This window comes from Myotis nattereri, assembly GCF_964212035.1.
Source record: "Myotis nattereri genome assembly, chromosome: X".
Taxonomy (NCBI): Eukaryota; Metazoa; Chordata; class Mammalia; order Chiroptera; family Vespertilionidae; genus Myotis; species Myotis nattereri.
The window spans coordinates 109,961,735-109,980,658 of record NC_138078.1 but is presented as its reverse complement, the minus strand read 5'-3'; the positions used below and the strand labels follow the sequence as shown (position 1 = coordinate 109,980,658).

Genomic DNA, 18,924 nt, shown 5'->3' with positions numbered 1-18,924 from the left:
AAATAAAAAGGTTTAATAGGAAAAATACTTTTAACATACTTGCGTAATTATAAATTAGTATCATAATATTAGCTATTTTTAATGCAAAGACAGGCACTATTTGAAAGTACAGTTCTATAAACTTGACATAGAATCTCCAAGGTGGAACAATCCAAAATTTGACTTTTTAAAAATCTGGTAGACATGAAGTGTTTGCTCAGTTATTTATGTTTTTTTGGTATGTGTGTCAAATGCTCTATTTGATCCTTTCTAGGCAACTGGGACATCTTCTGAGAATAACTTAAGTTGACTAAATAATTTATTTTCAGGGTAGGCTTGCAAAGCAAGTAAAAAAGGCAGAGAATTCAGGCCACTTACACTGTACATGACTGCAATTCAAAGAAGGCCTTTTGGAGCATAATTAGGCAATCATGCTAAAAACTGCCTTCCTGAAACAAGATTTAAGCCTGGGATGCTTCAAATTTAGCTGAAGGATGGTTCTACTATGACACTTATAACTTTTAAACGTTGAATATTTTCAGTTAGCTTCTGAGAAGGCATAATTTACACTGTGGTGTGTGCACTCAGAAGTCAGCAAAGCTTATGAGTTTCAGAGCGATTATATTAGGACTCCTCAGGTCAAATTGAGCAAAACTAAGCTGATGTGGGTTAGTACAAGCTGTGACGCTGTGACTGAGAGCATGACGTGGTCTCTGCTCAGCTGCTTCAACTACATGTTGCTTTGAGGTGTCATAGGAATGCCCTTTCTTTGGTATTGTGTAAATAGCACATATCATTACTGCTAGCTTTTGTTCTAAAATCTGGTGGAATGCCATCAGGAGACGGTCATGTTGGGAAACCTTCCTGAGCTGCAGGTGTTCCCAGGGACATCAATTTGGAGCTCAGAGGTGGCGTATGGCTGAGTCTTCTCATTTCCCAGAGCAGCAGACAGGAGTATCCTCTCCTCACTCCACAGTTGTGCAATTTTGAAGCTAAATTTATCCGTGATTGCAAAACGCCTTCAGTCAGTGCACTTCTAGTTCCATTCAGTTTTAAAGAGTTGGTTTTCTAGAATTTAGTTTTCCAGTTTTGAAGAACTTCTTTAATTCCCGTAATTCCTGGGGTTTCAAACTCTGATCCACCCCTGGGGTCAATTTATAGCTCAGAGGAGACACAATGTAACCATTGTGGTAAAGACAAATTCTCTTGCAGAACTCAAAGGTACCAAACATAACTCCAAAATATGGAACAACCTGTTTAAAAATAAAATGAAAATCATGTTAAAAATCTAAAAAAGTGTCAATGTGTCTGCAATCAATTTGAGTCAGGGTAAACTGAGTTAAAGGCTGTGGATAATACAACATAGTAATTCTTTTTGGGAATCAGAGAGGATGGGGAGGGGGTGAGGAATGGCAGAGCAGTTGAAGGGCCCTGGAGAACACAAGTCTGGATTAATATGCAGGTAGACAATCTGACACTTCTTGTCAACATATGCTTGTCTTGACTGAAACCATTTATGTGTCAATTAGTACAAGGTTTAGTCCAGAGTTCTTTTTTTCCCTCATAGAATGTAATATGTGATTTTTTTTCCTTTCTCAATCCTCTCCCGAGCATATGTTTAGAGAGTGGAAGGGAGAGATAGAGAGAAACATCGATCAACTGCCTCCCGCACGCACTTCGACTAGGGATGAAACCTGCAACCTAGGTAATTGAACCCACTGGGTTCAATTGACTGGGAATTGAACCCACAACCTTTTGGTGTACAGGATGATGCTCCAACCAGCTGAGCCACCCGGTCAAGGCAGTCTAGCGTTCTTAACCTTTTTTTTTGGTCAGGAGTTTTTTTTTTTTTTTTTGGAATACAATGAAAGCTATGGATCCTTTCCCCAGAGAGAAGCACATATGCACACACATCTGCATTTTCGCATACAATTTTAGGATGGAGGGTTAGGTTCCCTTTGGGAGTCCATGAACCCCCATGGTAGGAACCTGTACACTAAATGGTCAGCTCCTTTGGGATGGGTTATCAGATGCCCCAACACTGCACAGGGTCCTCTCTCTTCAGGGCTGACAGCTAGGTTGCACTTGAGGGCCTTGGGCTACCATCAATGCTAGAGGGGACATTTCCATGCAAACTGTCCTAGGAGTGGCAAAGGAATAGGCTAGAACTAGCAGAGGCAGAGAAACAGTAGAGACTGACCACTCTTCTCACCTTCAGTAAGTTGGCTGCCAATCCATTCCAGAGTCCCAGTACCCCATGGGCCTTCACTATCTGCCGGAAGCAGTCCGTGGCTCCTGAGAAATGGACATCTACTCCTCCACAGCGGGGAAGGAAGGGGCTCTGAGCCTGATGGAAATAGAAGTTGGGATGAGGTGATGTAGTCACCAGGAAATAAATGTTCTAGTCAAATTAGCTAAGGTCTCAAGTCTGGATTCTGGATGCCATGCTCCTGTCTAAGAGGATGGCAAAGAGAAAGGCTGTCATGGGGCTCCTCTTGTTCCATGGGCTTAGAATGAATATGAACATGCAGTAAAGTCATGGCACGTTGCTCACAAATTTGTGGCTTATTTTGCTTGGAAGGAAGCAGCCATTTGGGACAGACTCAACTTTACACTTAACGTTCCTTCCCAACTTATGCCTTCTAAATATGTTCAACACACACTCCCATGTAGTTAACCTTTTTGAAGTGCTCCCGTTTACTTTTCTTAACTGATTCATCCCCTTGTTTATTGTTTACTTTTTAAAATAGTAACAAACTCACAGATACAAAGACATCAATTTTTATTATTTTTTAAGTTGATTGATTGAGAGAGAGAGAGAGAGAGATTTGTTGTTCCACTTATTTATGCATTCGTTGGTTGATTCTTGTATTGCCCTGACTGGGGATGAAATCTTAACCTTGACGTATCAGGACGATGCTCTAACCAATTGACCTACCCAACCAGGGTTTCATCCTCACCCCAGGCCCTGCCCTCCCCGCCCCCCCCCCCGACTGAACAATGAAGATGGAAAATAAATAAATAAATAAATAAATAAATAAATAAAACCATCCACGATTGGAATCACTCCTAGAGACTGCGATTTAACTGACCCAGGTTGAGACCTGGACATCAGCATTTTGGCAAGCTCCTCAAGTGGTTCTGATGTGCAGCCAGAGTTGTGTAGGCCCTCCAAAGCACAAGGCTGCTCAGGGCTCAGACCTGAATCTCCTAGCTTGCTGCTGATACTGAGAGTGCTTGGGAAAAGTACATGGGCCCTAAAGCCCGACTGTTTGGACTGAGTCCCTGCTTTGCTACTCATTAGCTCTGTGGCCTTGAGCAAATGCCTGACCTTTCTGAGCTTCAATTTCCTCATCTATCCAATGGGTAATAATAATACCTACCTTATAGGATTGTTGTCAAGATTAAATGAAATACATATAAAATGCTTAGAACAGCCTTTGACATATAGCAAGCACTAAAAAGTAACCACCATTATTAATATCATTATTATTTATTATCTAAACTTGGAGAAGAGACAAGTATGCTGAAAACTAGACTGGAATGTTAGACTTCCATTTACCCAAATGGTATCTTACTAGTACAGAAAAACAAACATGTCAGCCTGCTAGTCAGACCTGATTCCAGGCAATTATCCCACAGATGTCTAGTTTAGTTCTATAGATCCCAGGATGGGCATGCTGCTTTTTTTCCCCTTTGAAGTTTGTTACTATTTTTCTTAGAAGACTAAAAGTGAAGGTAACGGTAGGATTAAAAATTAGTAAAATATTTCTAAAACATAACAAACCAATGGACAAAGTTATATTAAATAATTTGTAAAACAATCAATAAATAGTATAAAAGTAGGAAAGAGGAAAGTACACTATAAAATATTTTTAAACTAAAATGATAAAATGCGGTCAATTGCAACGCATGCTCAATATGTGCTAACTTTTGATAGCATTGTAAACTTTCTTTTTTAGTTTTCCAGTATATTTTTCTGTTTATTTCTTTTAAAAAATCTTTGTTGAAAGTATTAGATGTCCCCCCTTTCTTCTCCCTTGTTCCCCATACCCTCTGTTCCAACCCCACCCCACGCCTTCACCACCTATTGTCTATGTCCATGGGTAGTACATACTAGTATATGCATATAAATTATTTGGTTAATGTCTTCTGCCCTCCCCCCTACTCCCATCCTGAGATTTTCCGGTCTGTTCCATGTTTCCAGGGCATGCTGCTTTTGCAGCATAGCACCATCTGAAAAGAAATCAGAGGACACAGGTCCTACTCCTGGCTGTGCCACTATCTATATAACCTTGACCAAGTCGTTTAGTTCTTTGAATCTAAGTTTGTTCACATGTCAAGTGAGGAAATTGGAATTAAATGACCTTGAAGGCCCTGTCTTGATCCTATAATCCATGCTGTTGGCCCTACTGTACGTTCCTGACAATAAGCCTTCAAACCTGCCATTTCCTCTGCCTAGCTGAGTCTCTCTTACTGATCAGAATACATATCACTTCTTCCAGGAAGTCTTCTCAGATCCCCAAAGTCAGGAGTCTAGTAAACACATTTGGTCACCCTGTACTTCTCCTTTATGGCATGTGACACACTCTGTAATGATCTGGTGTATAATTATTTCTTTCATGTGTACTGCCCCCAACAACCCTGGCCTCCTGAGCTGTAAATACCATGAGGGCAGTGACCATGTCTGTCTTTTTTTTTTTTAATATATTTTATTGATTTTTTTACAGAGAGGAAGGGAGAGAGAGATAGAGAGTTAGAAACATCGATGGGAGAGAAACATCGATCAGCCGCTTCCTGCACACCTCCTACTGGGGATGTGCCCGCAACCCAGGTACATGCCCTTGACCGGAATCGAACCCGGGACCTTTCAGTCCGCAGGCCGACGCTCTATCCACTGAGCCAAACCGGTTTCGGCTCATGTCTGTCTTGTTTGTGGTTTTATTCGCAAAGCCTACCAACATGCCTGGCATGTAGCATGTGCTTAATACATATTGGGGGAAAGAAGAAGAAAACTTGCAGTAGATCACAATAAAAGACAAATACTTCAAAGAAAGCCAAGCATTTGATGGTTTCTGTGATAAACTTCACAGAGGCCTTCCAGCAGAGGTAACATTTCAGGTTGTTCATCCTTTCCTTGAGTACTGAAATAAACAATATTTTATAAATGTATAAAACTCATACCCTTTGACCAAAGCAATCCTACTTCTAGGAATTTATTCTACAGATATATTTGTCCATGTGAGAACTGACGCTTTTTGTTTTTTGGTTTTTGTTTATTTATTTATGTATTTTATTGTCTAATGTTTTACATATGTCTCCTTTTTCCCCCATTTGACCCCCCCCCCAATGCCTGTGTCCATTGGTTATGCTAATATGCATGTGTACAAGTCCTTTGGTTGCTCTCTAACCCCCCCCCCCACACACACCCCTGCCATTTGTCTCTGGATCTATTCTTGTTCATCAATTTACGTTGATCATTATATCCCACATATGAGTGAGATCATGTGATATTTATCTTTCTCGACTGGCTTATTTCACTTAGCATAATGCTCTCCAGGAGAACTGATATATTTTATAAGGATTTTTGTTGCAGCATTATTAGTAACTGCAGAAAATTGGAAATATTGTAAGTCCACTAATACGGGGCTAGTTAAAGAAACAGTACATCTATTATGCTAAGTGAAAGAAGTCAGACAGAGAAAGACAAATACTGTGTGATTTCATGTAAAGAAAAACAAAACAGAAACAAATTCATAGATACAGAGAACATTTTGATGGTTGCCAGATGGTAGGGGGATTGGGGAGATGTGTGTAAAGGGGAAATGGCTAATATCCATAACACTGACACCATCAAAATGCTGGCGAGTGTGTAGAGCAACAGGAACTCTTGCTGGTGGGAATGCAGAAAACCGAATAGCCACTTTGGAAGACAGTTTGGCAGTTTCTTACAAAATGAAACATTATGCTAGATCTTGGTATTTACAACAATAAGTTGAAAAGTTATGTCCATACAAAAACCTGCACATGGATGTTGATAGCAGCTTTATTCATAATTGTCAAAGCTTGGAAACAACCATGATGTCCTTTGTTGTCCTTGGGTGAATGGATAAATAAACTGTGGTACATTCAAACAATGGAATATCATTCAGTATGAAAAAGAAATGAGCTATCAAGCCATGAAAAGACATGGGGAGAACTAAAATGCATATTACTATGAAAAAAGCCAATCTGGGTGCAGCCACTGTGGAAAGCAGTATGGAATTACCTCAAAAAATTAAAAATGAACTACCATATGGCTTAATGATTCCACTTCTGGGAATATATCCAAAGAAACCTGAAATACCAATTTGAAAGAATATATGCACCTCTATATTCATTGCAGCGTTATTTACAGTAGCCAAGATTAGGAAGCAGCCCAAGTGTCCATCAGTTGATGAGTGGATAAAAAGCTGTGGTACACCCTAGCTGGTTTTGCTCAGTGGATAGAGCATTGGCTTTCAGACTGAAGGGTCCCAGGTTTGATTCTGGTCAAGGACACATGCCTGGGTTGCGGCTCAATCCCCAGTAGGGGGCATGCAGGAGGCAGCTTCTATCTCTGTTTCCCTGTCCCTTCCTCTCTGAAATCAATAAAAATATATTTTTTAAAAAGCTGACGTACATTTACACAATGAAATATACTCAGCCATAAAAAATAAGGAAATCTTACCCTTTGCAACTGCATGGATGGACCTGGAGAGTGTTATGCTAAGTGAAATAAGCCAGTCAGAGAAAGAAGAGTACCAGATGATTTCACTTATATGTGGAATCTAATGAACAAAGTAAACTAACAAACAAAATAGAAACAGACTCAGATACAGAGAACAGAATGGCAGCTATCAGAGGGGAGGGGAGTTGGGAGGTTGGGTGAAAGAGGTGAAGGGATTAAGCAAAAATCACACATAATTCATAGACACAGACAACAGTATGGTGATTATCAGAGGAAAGTGGGCTAGGGGTTGGTAGAAGAGGGTAAAGGGGGGATAAATGGCGATGGAAGGAGACTTGACTTGGAGTGGTGAACACACAATACAACATACAGATGACATATCATAGAATTGTACACCTGAAACCTATATAATTCTATTAACCAATGTCACCCCAATAAATTCAATAAAAAAGAAATGACTTAAAAAAGAAAGTAAAAAGCCAATCTGAGAAGGCTACATACTATATGATTCCAACTATATGACATCTTGGAAAACTATGGAGACAGTAAAAAGATCAGTGGTTACCATGGTTTGAGGGAGAAGGGAAGGGTGAGTTAGGCAGAGCAGAGCATTTTTAGGGCAGTGGAAATACTCTGTATGATACTATAATGAAGGATACAGGCCACTGTTAGACATGAGCAGAGCAAGGACAATGGGCCAGGTACAGAAACTCACCTGGGAAGAAAGCTCTGGATGCCTAGCAAGGGGCAAAACTGGGAAAACAAGAACCTTGCCCCCAGGGTAACCTTTTCTCAGTCAGCATATCACTGGTCATGCGGCTTGGATCGCTGATGTTTCATATCACTGATCAGGCACTTTAGACCCTCTGACCTTTTCCTCTCTACAGATAACTTCTAGGCCTCGGTTGTATTTCAGCTCCAGGCCCAGAAAAGCAGTAAAACCAGACTAGTGGCCCTGTGACTGCCTCAGGACCAGCTACATTGACGAATAACTCCTTTCCCTGGCACCAATCAATCAGTAGAGACCATGACCCTGAGAGAGCACACCTGGAAAGCTGATAAATATTCTATTGAGACCCTCCCCTGAGGACTCCCCTAAGATTTCCACCTGCAAAAGAGAGATAAATACGCTCAGGATGGAGGACCCAGTGCAAGCTCTCCCTCCAAGAAGCATGCCTGTGCCAGTCCCCCACAGGCACATGTCCCCTAACCTCTATGGGACCCCATAAGACTTGCAACCAGGGGAGCAATGGGCAGCGGCAGCTCATCCCAGGCTAACCCCCTGAACCTGTCTCCAAGGACCTCTTTTCTCTGACTTCCCAGTGAGCCAAAGCAGCCCAGCCTAGGCTCTCCTGTTGCTTCTTCTATGCCATTCCTTGTTTCATTGTTCTAGGTATATTTTTTGCTGCCATCATGGACCCAGTGCCCTTTGGCTCAGTGCTGTGTAGCCCATCCTTTTGGATATCCCCATCTCCCAGGCCTTTTCCTTAAATAAATTCAATTTTTTAAATCACTGTCTGAGATGGCTATTTAGCCTGCCCACACACCACTGATTTAAGTTTTTAGTCATTATACATTTGTTCAAAGCCATAGAATGTATACCACCAAGAGTGAGCCCTACAGTTAACTATGGACTTTGGGTGACTGTGATGTGTCTATGTAGGTTCCTCAATTGTAACATGTGTCTGGTATTCGCTGGCACCCTGCCCCGGGACGAAAGGACCCCCTCCCTCTCTTGGGCCGGTGAGAAGCTGACCTGTCCACACTGACGTCTGAAAACCACCCCACCCCGGTGAAAAATTCCTGCCGGACAAACGGCTCCCGGAAAATGACCAAACCGCAGGACAGACCGCAGGTTTCACCTGACCCTGGAAAGCCCCGACTGCCACCAGTTTCGGCCAGCAACAATTACCTCAGAAAAGTATAAAACCTTGCCCCTGCCCAGGTTTGGCGTGGCTTCTCCTGCTCCCCTCTCTGAGCAGGTGAACCCGCCCGTGTGCTCCCAATAAAGCCTGTTTCATCTGGTCTCTGTTTGGACTCACGGTTTTTCCTTGCGGCGGCGTAAAACCTAAGAACATGTAGCCACTCTGGTGGGGGATGTTGGTAATGAATTGTGCGGGCAGTGAGTATGTGGGAAATCTATATAGCATCTTTTCCATTAAAAAATGTTTTAAATTGCCGAAACCGGTTTGGCTCAGTGGATAGAGCATCGGCCTGCGGACTGAAAGGTCCCAGGTTCGATTCCGGTCAAGGGCATGTACCTGGGTTGTGGGCACTTCCCCAGTGGGGGATGTGCAGGAGGCAGCTGATCGATGTTTCTCTCTCGTCGATGTTTCTAACTCTCTATTTCTCTCTCTTCCTCTCTGTAAAAAATCAATAAAATATATTTTTAAAAAATCTAAAAAAAATGTTTTAAATTAAAGTAAGTTGGAATACAATATTGTATTCATTTCAGGTGTACAACATAGTGATTTGAAATTTACATACCCTATGATGTGATCACCATATGTCTATTAACCATCAATCACTGTGCAAAGTTATTACAATATTACTGGCTATATTCCCTGTGCTGTCCATTACATTCCCATGGCTTATTTGTTTTACAACTGGAAGTTTGTCCTTCTTTTTCACCTTTACCTTTTTACCCATCCTCCACCCCTTCCTGTCAATTTTGAGGTCAACCTAAAACTGTTTTTAAAAAATAAGTTGAAAAAGGCATTTAAAAGGAAAGATGAAAGAAAAGAAACAAAAGAAAAAGAGTCTGCTAGTTGGAGCGAACAGGAGCTCAGAAACCTTGCTTGTTATTTGGAAATGACATTATCTTCTGTGGACATATAGGACACGAGCCGGAGACGAAGCCACCCAATTCCCAAACATTCCCAGCCATAACCATCCAATTCCCAAACAACTGCCTGGAAGACAGTTGTGGTGGGAGGCTTTTGTCATTTGGTAAATCCCCAATAATCAAACGATCATATTGAAGTAAAAGAACCTTTTGGTACTGTGAACCACACGGCCCAAGTTTCTTTTGGCAGAGCCAGGTGCCCAGAGTTGGGACGCACTCAGGCTCTGCAGTGGGGATGTCCATAAAAGTGGGTGTAGGCAGCCGCCCCCAGCATGGCCTGCCTCGAGGATACCCTCCATCCTGGCTGAAGTTGGAGCCTCCTGGTTCAGCAGCAGGCTATGACTGACCAGCTGCTCAGAAAGCCCGGGATAAGGAGGGGGGAGTGGGCAAATGGACAGCAGGTTAGTATTCTGCTTGGAAAGAGAAGACAAACAGTCTGTTCCTGTGTGATGGTGGGGGGTGGGGTGGAGAAACAAATAGTGCAGCTGGGCCAGGCTAGAGAAAGCAATTGAGATGCAAGTGAGAGGAGCTGCTGGAGCTGCCCAGGAGGCGGCCAGGGGAGCTCAGGCAACAATGGCTGGAAGAGCTAACATTTAGCATCACCTTGATTGGAGTGTGATCCAGCAGGAAGGGTGAGGGAACCGATTTGGAAGATGAAAGTTTTCAGGAGGCTGAGAATGTACAGATAGATGCATTACTTGCATATGGTGGTCTCTAGGTAAATGCCTGTTAAAGGAACCCAACAAATAAATAACTAACTCTTCTACTGTCCCTGCTCATCATTATCTATAGAGTTGAGGGTCTTTTGAGGTTTTGTGATGCTAACTCATTTGTGTATTCATAGAAATCATAGGGAACATAGAAACACATCTGGGCCAGCTTTTATCGTTCTAATCAGGCCTTCAATGCCATGCATAGATTCTGAAGAGATGCTTCAAGAACAATAGAAATAGCACCTCGGCTTTATTGAATATTTATCATGTGCCTGGCTCTGGATCTGCATTAACCCAATTCAATGTCCTTTCTCGGTATATGAGCTAGGCACTCTGCTTCTCCCCATGTTTTACAGGTGAGGAAGATGAGGCTCAGAGAGGGTTCATGGCTTACCCACATCCATGCAGGGGTAAGGGCAGAGTTGGCATCCAAAGTCCACACTCCTAACCATGGAGCTACTCTACTGATTAAACCTTTAAGACAACACAGCCGTAACCAAAGAACTTATATGCATAGCGCAGACAATATACATATGCATGGACACAGACAGTAGAGTAGTGAAGGCCTGGAGTGGGGCAGGGGCTGGGTGGAGGGGGGCAAAAGGAGGGAAAATAGGGGACGTCTGTAATGCTGTCAACAATAAAAAATAAAGTACAAATAGGCAGTTAAAGGATGTCCAGAAAAGTGGGTATAGGCAGCTTCATCAGCATGGCCTGCCGACAAGGTACCCTCCATCCCATTTCTAAAAGTGGCTTGAGGCCAGCGGGGGGAGGGGTCAGCAAGCTAGGCATCTTCTGACAGCAGTTGCAGATGACTGCTCACAGCTGCGGGTCTTTCTTGGCTGACAAGCAAGCCTTTTCTGGGACCTTTGTTTCCCTTTCCCCTACCTCTCTCTTCACCCTCACTTTGGAGGTGGGCTGGGAGTGGAGAGAGGGGTAAGCTCCCATCTTAGCTGCTATTACTGTTTAGCTGGAGCTGAAAGAAGTCTGCTTAGGACATTTTGATTCCCAGACTTTATCTCTTCAAAGGAGTAGGCCAGCTCAGGTCAGGAGAAAAGGGCAGAGTGATTTGACAAAGAGTGGAATGAAGGTTCCTCCCTACATTCTCCTGGCTTGCCTTCTAGGGACAGTCTTGTTTCCAGGGTCAACAACTGCCATCCCTACTATATTTAGGGCATTCTATACCTTTTGAAAAAAAAAACAAAGGGGAGCGTTTTCCTTTCCCCATATTTTAACAATGATGCTCAAACAAAGCCACCCAGCCTAAGGAATATCCAGACATCTACCTGGAGCTGAAACGTGACCTTTTTTCCCCTCAGACTGCCAAGGCAATGCTACTGACTTAGGCAGAAGTCAGTCTCCAAAGGGGCCAGATCCCAAAGTAAGATGATAGGAAGGAGCTGAAAATGCAACAAACTAAAGATACTGGTATATCCTTACCCACTACCCAATCAACTTAAAGCCCAGCAGTGTTTGCACTTCAAGTCAGGTAAGCTGGTCTGTTCCTGCTGAGAATATATGCTGTGTCAACCAAGAAATGTTGAACCTGGCAGAAAACCTGAAACTGTTAGCACTTCCTAGCAGGTATGCTGACCACGATTTCCTTTTTCCTCCTTGAGTCTGCTCTCCCAGGGACTCAGAGAGTGAGTAGGGCTTTCTTCCCAGTCCCTCTGAGCAGCGTGGCCAGGTGTGGCTGGCCAAAGGTCCGTGCTGCTGAACGATATATGCTCTTCATTATGTCTGCCGGTTTCAAGTCTTCCATTGTCAGGCTGCCTGACAGTCTACTTTTCCAAAGAATTTTTTTCTCCCCTCTAACTTGAGTTAACCATTCCCAGACCAAAGCTGGGCTCTTGCCTGTTTTTGAGATTACACACTATTTTTTTTTTCAACTGCTCTTGCAACTGTGAGGGGAAGCAGAATTTGTCACCCCCAAATATGCTTCTTGGGATACTGATTATTTTAAGCTGGTTATTAACAAAGGACTCAGAAAGTACCTTTGGCCCTCCCCCTTACCTGCCTAAAGGAATTCAGATAGAAAAACCTGCTTAAAGGAAGGGAGCATCACCTTAGCATCATAATAGGAACTAAATGTGGCAAAGTCTGTTAGACTCCAATATATGTGTCTCATTGTTTCTGGGTGGCGAAGCAAGAAATTCTTCTCCACGTTTGCTCCTTCTTATCTCCTTATGAATTGCCTATTTTCCTTTTGAAGTCCCAGACCCCTGTCTCCCTCTCCTTAGCCCAGAATGGCACATAAGCCTCAACTACCCAATTGTCCTCAGGTCTCATATTCTTAGGGAACCCCTGTACGTACATATGTAATACATTTTCTCCTGTGAATCTGTCTCATGTTGATTTGATTATTAGTCCAGCCAGAAGAACTTAGAAGGGTAGAAGTAAAATTATTTTTCTGCCCCACCCTGTGAGCTCCTAACTCTCAAGGTTAGGTTTTCTTTTCCCTCTTCCACTACTCCCAAGCCTCAGGCAAAATAACTGAAAAAAAAAATGAACTGATTACTTAGGATCTAGGAACAAGCCCCTCTCTGTGCCTCACTTCCTCATCTAGAAAATAGGAATCATAACAATACTTACTTATTTTACAGGGTCTATAAAGAGGGTGGAATGGGGTAATAATCTGCCTTGTCCATATTAAATGACCAATAAGTGGTAGATATGTTATTATAATTTTTGAATCCCAGGGAACACTCTCCTTTCATTACCTCCTCCTGACATAATTTGTCCCTATCCTCACCCATGACAAAAGCACCCCACCAAGGAGAGCACAGATTTAGACACATTTATTTACATCAGGTCACATTTACTGAAATCAAGAAACTAACAAATACAAATTCTATGATGCTAGGATTTGTCAAGAACTTCTAGGCACCATACAAAGTGGTGGGAGGTTGCATTGAAGAGGGGGTGCATATCCAAATGGTTTCATGATGTTTTTTGCTCTGTCCTTTGAGCATTTTGCCTATCTTGAAATGGTAATAGCTGTTTGGGCTGAGATAAACAGAACATGACTGCTAAGGTAGGAGATAGAAGACAGTTCATTATCAGAGCGAGGATTATAGGCAAGGGACAAGCAGAGGCTTCCTTAGAGCAGGCTGTTATTAACTTCCTCATGAGTAGAGACCAGCACACAGACTTGGAGCTCACTCAGCAGCAGCTAAGGTTCGATTCTGTACTCACAGTGAGATCCCATAAGCTGGCCCTGAGCTTCATTCATTTTTAAACAAGTATCAAGTGCCTGCTACGAGAGGCAATGTACTGTGAGGATATACAAATGTGTAAGACATGCGTCCCAAAGGCAAAGAGCTGTAGAGGGAATAGTGACATAGAAGATCATAACACAACGAAACATGTGACATGGGCCTGAGAGAGCGACAGTGAGTGTATGCTATGGGCATTCAGAAGGAGGAGACTCCTGCTGCAGGAGGTGAGAGAAGACTTCAGAGTGTGGCTCTGACAGGGTGGAGAGACAGAGTAATGATGTAGAAATGGGAGCAGTGGGGGCATGTATAGAAGTGCTTTGAAAATTCAATTGGTTGGGTCAAAGGGCACACAGGCTAATAGCATCATTTAAAAGGGGCTATTCACCCACAAAACTCCCACAATATAACAGTGCCCTTGGGGGTGGGGTGGGGGTTACAGTGAAAACATAGCATCTTCAATTGTATTGCTAGAGCACATTGTTAGTTAACTGGCTTTTCCTGCTTCACAATCCCCTCTGCAGCGGTCTGGAGCACCCCCATTGTGACTCTGCAAAGGCAAAATACCTGCCTTTATCCATCAGGATGGGGTAGCTGTCGGGGATGAGAAGCCAACTCATTTGTCAAACAAAAGCAATACATATGTGCTATTTTAGGTCAGAAGAGACAGCGACCACTGAGGCAAACTTTAGTTGAGCCTTTAAGGAGATGGAGATAGATCCTCCAGGCAGAGGTGCCTGAAATGGGAAATACACTTATTCTTTAGGGAGATGGGGGAGGTGGACTGAGATCATTGTGATTGAACTGGAGGTTTGAATAGAGCAGAGGATTTTGTTTAACCCAGGCAGAATTTTCCTAATTTTATTTGCCAACATTAGACAATTGGGAGATTTTACATAAAAATATGGATTTCGGGCTCCCTTGAGAAACTGGACCCACATTTCTAAATGGCATCCATGCTTTGGAGAAGGGGAGCTTGCCCACAGCCACCACTAGCTCACTTTATTTCTTCCTGCTATTCACATTTAGATGCTAATCACATTTTGTGAGCACAGCGCCTTTAGCTCTCCACAATGCTTTTGAAAGCCAAAAGCCTGATGGCTCAGAACACATTCGATAGCTTATTCTTTAGGGGGCAAGTGTATGCTATTTGGGTTTCCCTATTTTCTCTTTTTTTCATGTTACTTCCAAGTTCCTGCTAGCGTTTGATTTTGCAACTTCTCATATAGAGGGTCTCTGTGCCATGAGGGTGGCAAAATTGGTAAGGGCAGCATGCCAGTCCCAGGAACTCAGCCTTTGTTCTCTAGGGGCGAAAAAGAAGGCCAAAACACAGGCAGATCTTAAGAAAGTTAGTCTGGAAGAAGCTACGAACTGGGCTGCAGGGATTGAAATTAGTATTGGCCCTGGAAGCACACTATCTGGTCTTAAATTTCAGCTCAGTTACTGGGTGGGTGAGCTCCGGCAGGCTACGGAAGCTTTCATTGCTTTGATTTTCTCATCTGTAAAATGGGCTTGAGAGGAACAGTACCCACGACATAGGGTTGTTGTAAGAATTAAATAAGATACCAAACATAAAGCACTTACCACAATGCCTGGTACATTATTGTTCCAGGATCATTTTTAGAATTAATCCTGGAGGCCAATTAGAGGATTACTGCAATAGCCTGGTATGAGCTGGTAAGTCCCAGATTAGGACAGGGACAGTGACAAAAAGAAAGACCAGTGTGGGAACATTGGGAATGTTGGGAATGAAGAACCAACTGACCTCAAGGTTGATTGGGGATTGGGGAAGAGGAAGTTCAAAGATAACTTGTGAATTTCCAGCCTGGGTAATGGGGAATGATGGCATTGAAATGGAAAACTCTGGGAAGACATTTTCAGAGGAAGGGAAGTTAGTCTGATATATATTCAGTTAGAGGTGCCAGTGGAGAGGTGATAGCCAAGTGGTAATGCCCAGCGATGTGGGAGCAGGGATGGAGATGTGGATTTAAGCATGAAAAACGTGTGAGGAAGGGGCACTCTGGGAGGGCCTGGCGAAGCAATAGTGTTCAGTTGACCAAAGACAGCCCGAGACATTAAGCATCTGGGTCAGGCTCAGCATCTCTGTTTGAACAGGCCGGGGCCTCACTTCACGCAGGTCCGGTGTGTATTCTGCTCGGTCAGCTGTGCCACTCAGAGACTACCTTTGTCCTTCATCTTATGTGCTTTCAGTTCAAATGCTGACCTGGCCCAATCCTGCTTACCTTGTGAGCTTGATGGGGTCAAAGTCCCCCGGGGTGTAAAGCAACAGGCTGACACTCAGTTTTATATTTGATGAAATGGAGTCACCTAATACAGGCAACAGGGGAGGGTGGCAGGCAGAGTTGTGGGGGGACCAAGCTCGTGCCTGGTGCCTCCCTTCTGATCCTCTCAGGAGATCCCATGTTCTCAGCTGCTCCCTCGATTTTCAGGGCAGTCTGTCTCCCTCTCTCCTCCTCATGCGCCTGTCCAGAGAACCATTTGCTCAGGAATTCCAGGTCAGATAAATTAATCCCCATCAATATTTTACCCTTTCAACTCTCTCAATACACTAGGTGTTGCCAGCCTCTTCAGGCCCAGGCTCTGAGCCACGTGTGGGAGTTTGAAGATGAAAAGGCCAGGCCATACCTGGAAGAGCTGGAACTAAAACGCACTGAAGTGTGGCCATGGAGATTTCAAGCAGGGTGCTTTTAGGGCAGTGGTTCTCAACCTTGGCTGCACATTAGAATCACCTGGGAATCTTTTTAAAATCCTGATTTCTGGGCCTCATCCTCCGGAAATTCTGTTTCTTTGTTACTACTTTTGTGGCCCCACCCCATAACAAAGAAACAGAATTTCCGGAGAATGAGGCCCAGAAATTAGGATTTTAAAAAGATTCCCAGGTGATTCTAATGTGCAGCCAAGGTTGAGAACCACTGGTTTAGGGTCTGTGAAAGCGCACCAAGTGGGGGGCAGCTCATTCCATTTGCATAGAGGGCTGACCGATCCCCCTTCCCACCAGAAACCATGCCATCAAAACATGCACATGCACAATTTATTTACCTCTCCATTCTCTAGCATGTCAGCCAGGAGCCAGGGCAAGAAAAAGAAAAAGGAATAAAATGAATGTAAGCACAGTGAAGGAAGGGCTCAGCTGATTAAACAAGACTTCTGATTATGGTCATTAATGTTCAAGAAAATTCCAACTTGACATGGCATTAAACAGGCTGTGTATGTAAAAATATATTAGGAGACATTCAAAGTGGCCAGTCAGTGTCAGGGTTGACAAAATTCCCTGGCCAACAGGTTATCTAACAGACACCTGACATGGATTTGCTTCCTACAGGCAATGCAGCAAGGAAAGCCAATGGAATGCAAATGTTCTCACTAAACCTGCTCAGGTAAGAGCAGCCTGGCTGCCCTGCAAAGCTCCCTCCTTACAAATTCTCCTGGCAAACCTTGTCTACTCCCCTGGGAGGAGACTAAAGTTCTCTCTTCTTGGGGAATTTGGATTGTATGCTTTGCAGGAAAAAAAAACACAACAACTCCAGAAGAATTTAGAGTTCGACTGTTGTTTCTAGAGGTCTTATCTTCCAAACTGAAGATGTATTTCGAGCAGGGATTAAGAGGTTGTTAAGTGGACAGAGAGATCACTAGCTCCATGGCTCTAATACCCTCAGATAGTGCTCAGATACCCTCCATTTACTGCAGCGACATCTATTGGCCAGAGAAAGCAATGCATGTTTACATTTAAAAAAGCGCTGGTTCTATCTTGGGGATTAGTTGTTTGTTTTTAAAGTAGAGTGGACAAGATATTATTATGTTTATTAACCCCTGTTAAATAACACTTTAACCGCAACCCTAAGAATTCCTTTTCTATATCTTTGTGGTTTTTTCTTCTTTTAATCCTCACTCAAAGATATTTTTCCATTGATTTTTAGAGAGAGTGGGAAAGAGAGAAATATCAGTGTGAGAGAATCACATCGATTGGTTGCCTCCTGCATGAGCCCTGACCAGGGCCCGGGCCAGGGAGGTGCCTGCAACCAAGGTATGTGCCCTTGACTGGAATCGAACCTGGGACCCTTTGGTCCGCAGGCTGACGCTCTATCCACTGAGCCAAACTGGCTAGGGCCCTTTTCTATATCTTTGGATGACATTTATGATGTTATTCATAACTGGATACTGACCATACTTTTTGAGAACTGAGCAACTGCCTCTTTGGATTAAAAAAAAAATACATTTTTATTGACCAGCTGGCGTGGTTCAGTGGTTGAGCATCGACCTATGAACCAGGGGGTCACAGCTCAATTCTCGGTCAGGGCACATGCCTGGGTTTCAGGCTCAATCTCCAGTGTGGGGCATGCAGGAGGCAGCCAATCAATGATTCTTTCTCATGATTGTATCTCCTATATTTTTATTGATTTAAGAGAGGGAAGGAGAGCGCAAGAGAGGCAGAAACATCAATGATGAGAGCGAATCATTGATCAGCTGCCTCCTGCAGACCCCACACTGGGGATTGGCCCACAACCCTGGCATGTGCCCTGACCGGGAATCGAACTGTGATCTCCTAGTTCATAGGTTGACACCCAACCACTGAGCAACACTGGCCAGGCCTCTGGATTTTTTTAAACAATCATTATGACTTTGCATTTATTTTAAAGCTTCTTATTGATGCTCTGTGTATGCATTATCTAGAATGTTTCTATATAAGGGGAAAGATTAACAAGTTTACCTCAAAAAACCCACTTCCAGTGTATCTTACCTGGGTTTATAGTACATTGTTGTATATAAGTAAATATTCTAGAGTAGTGATGGCTAGATTCCCCCAGAAGATGTCATTGTTCTAGCTTTCAGGTGGAGAAAGGAAAGCTGAAAGTTTTTGGGGAAGACTGAAACCCGACTCCCACATTTAGATGTCATTGAATTTTATTCAAAAAACCTCTGTGATATTGTGATTTATAATAAGAAATATATATTTGGTCTTCATTCCCTTTGCTGGCACAGAGCTCCTAAACCCTTGGAATTTCCTAAGTGATGGAAGTGATAAAGATGTCTTCATATCTGTAACAACCCCCTTTCAACCACACCTAAGTCTATGTGAATGAGGTGACTTTTGGAATACACCTAGAGTGGGGGCTGGTTGCCAGAGGAACCAACCATGTGATCAAAGGGTTGAACTTTCAGTCCCACCTCCCTGACCTGAGAAGGATGAGGGGCTGGAGGTTGAATCAATGGCCAATGTCCAGTGATTTAGTCAATCATGCCTATGTAATGAAGCCTCCATAAAAACCCCCGAGCACAGGGCTCAGAGAGCTTCCAGCCTGGCGAAGCAGAATGCATCCATGTGCCACAGTGTTGGGTCCCAAATTCCATGGGGACAGAAGCTCCTTTGTTTGGGTCCATGCCCTATATATCTCTTCACCTGGCTGTTGATTCATATCCTTTAATACCCTTTGCAATAATCTG

The 18,924-nt window shown here is 43.3% G+C and overlaps 1 protein-coding gene across 1 annotated transcript in view; it reads right to left on the bottom strand.

The window, feature by feature from the left end:
• The window catches only part of SLC25A43 (solute carrier family 25 member 43), a gene marked incomplete at its 5' end in the record, with an annotated part of 36,502 nt that continues 17,578 nt past the window's right edge, over positions 1-18,924 (bottom strand). The window contains 2 exons of the mRNA XM_081080972.1: positions 1-1,232; positions 2,192-2,326. Of these exons, the coding sequence (XP_080937098.1) occupies positions 1,032-1,232; positions 2,192-2,326 (336 nt within the window). The 3' untranslated portion in view covers positions 1-1,031. The remainder of the gene's footprint in view (positions 1,233-2,191; positions 2,327-18,924) is intronic.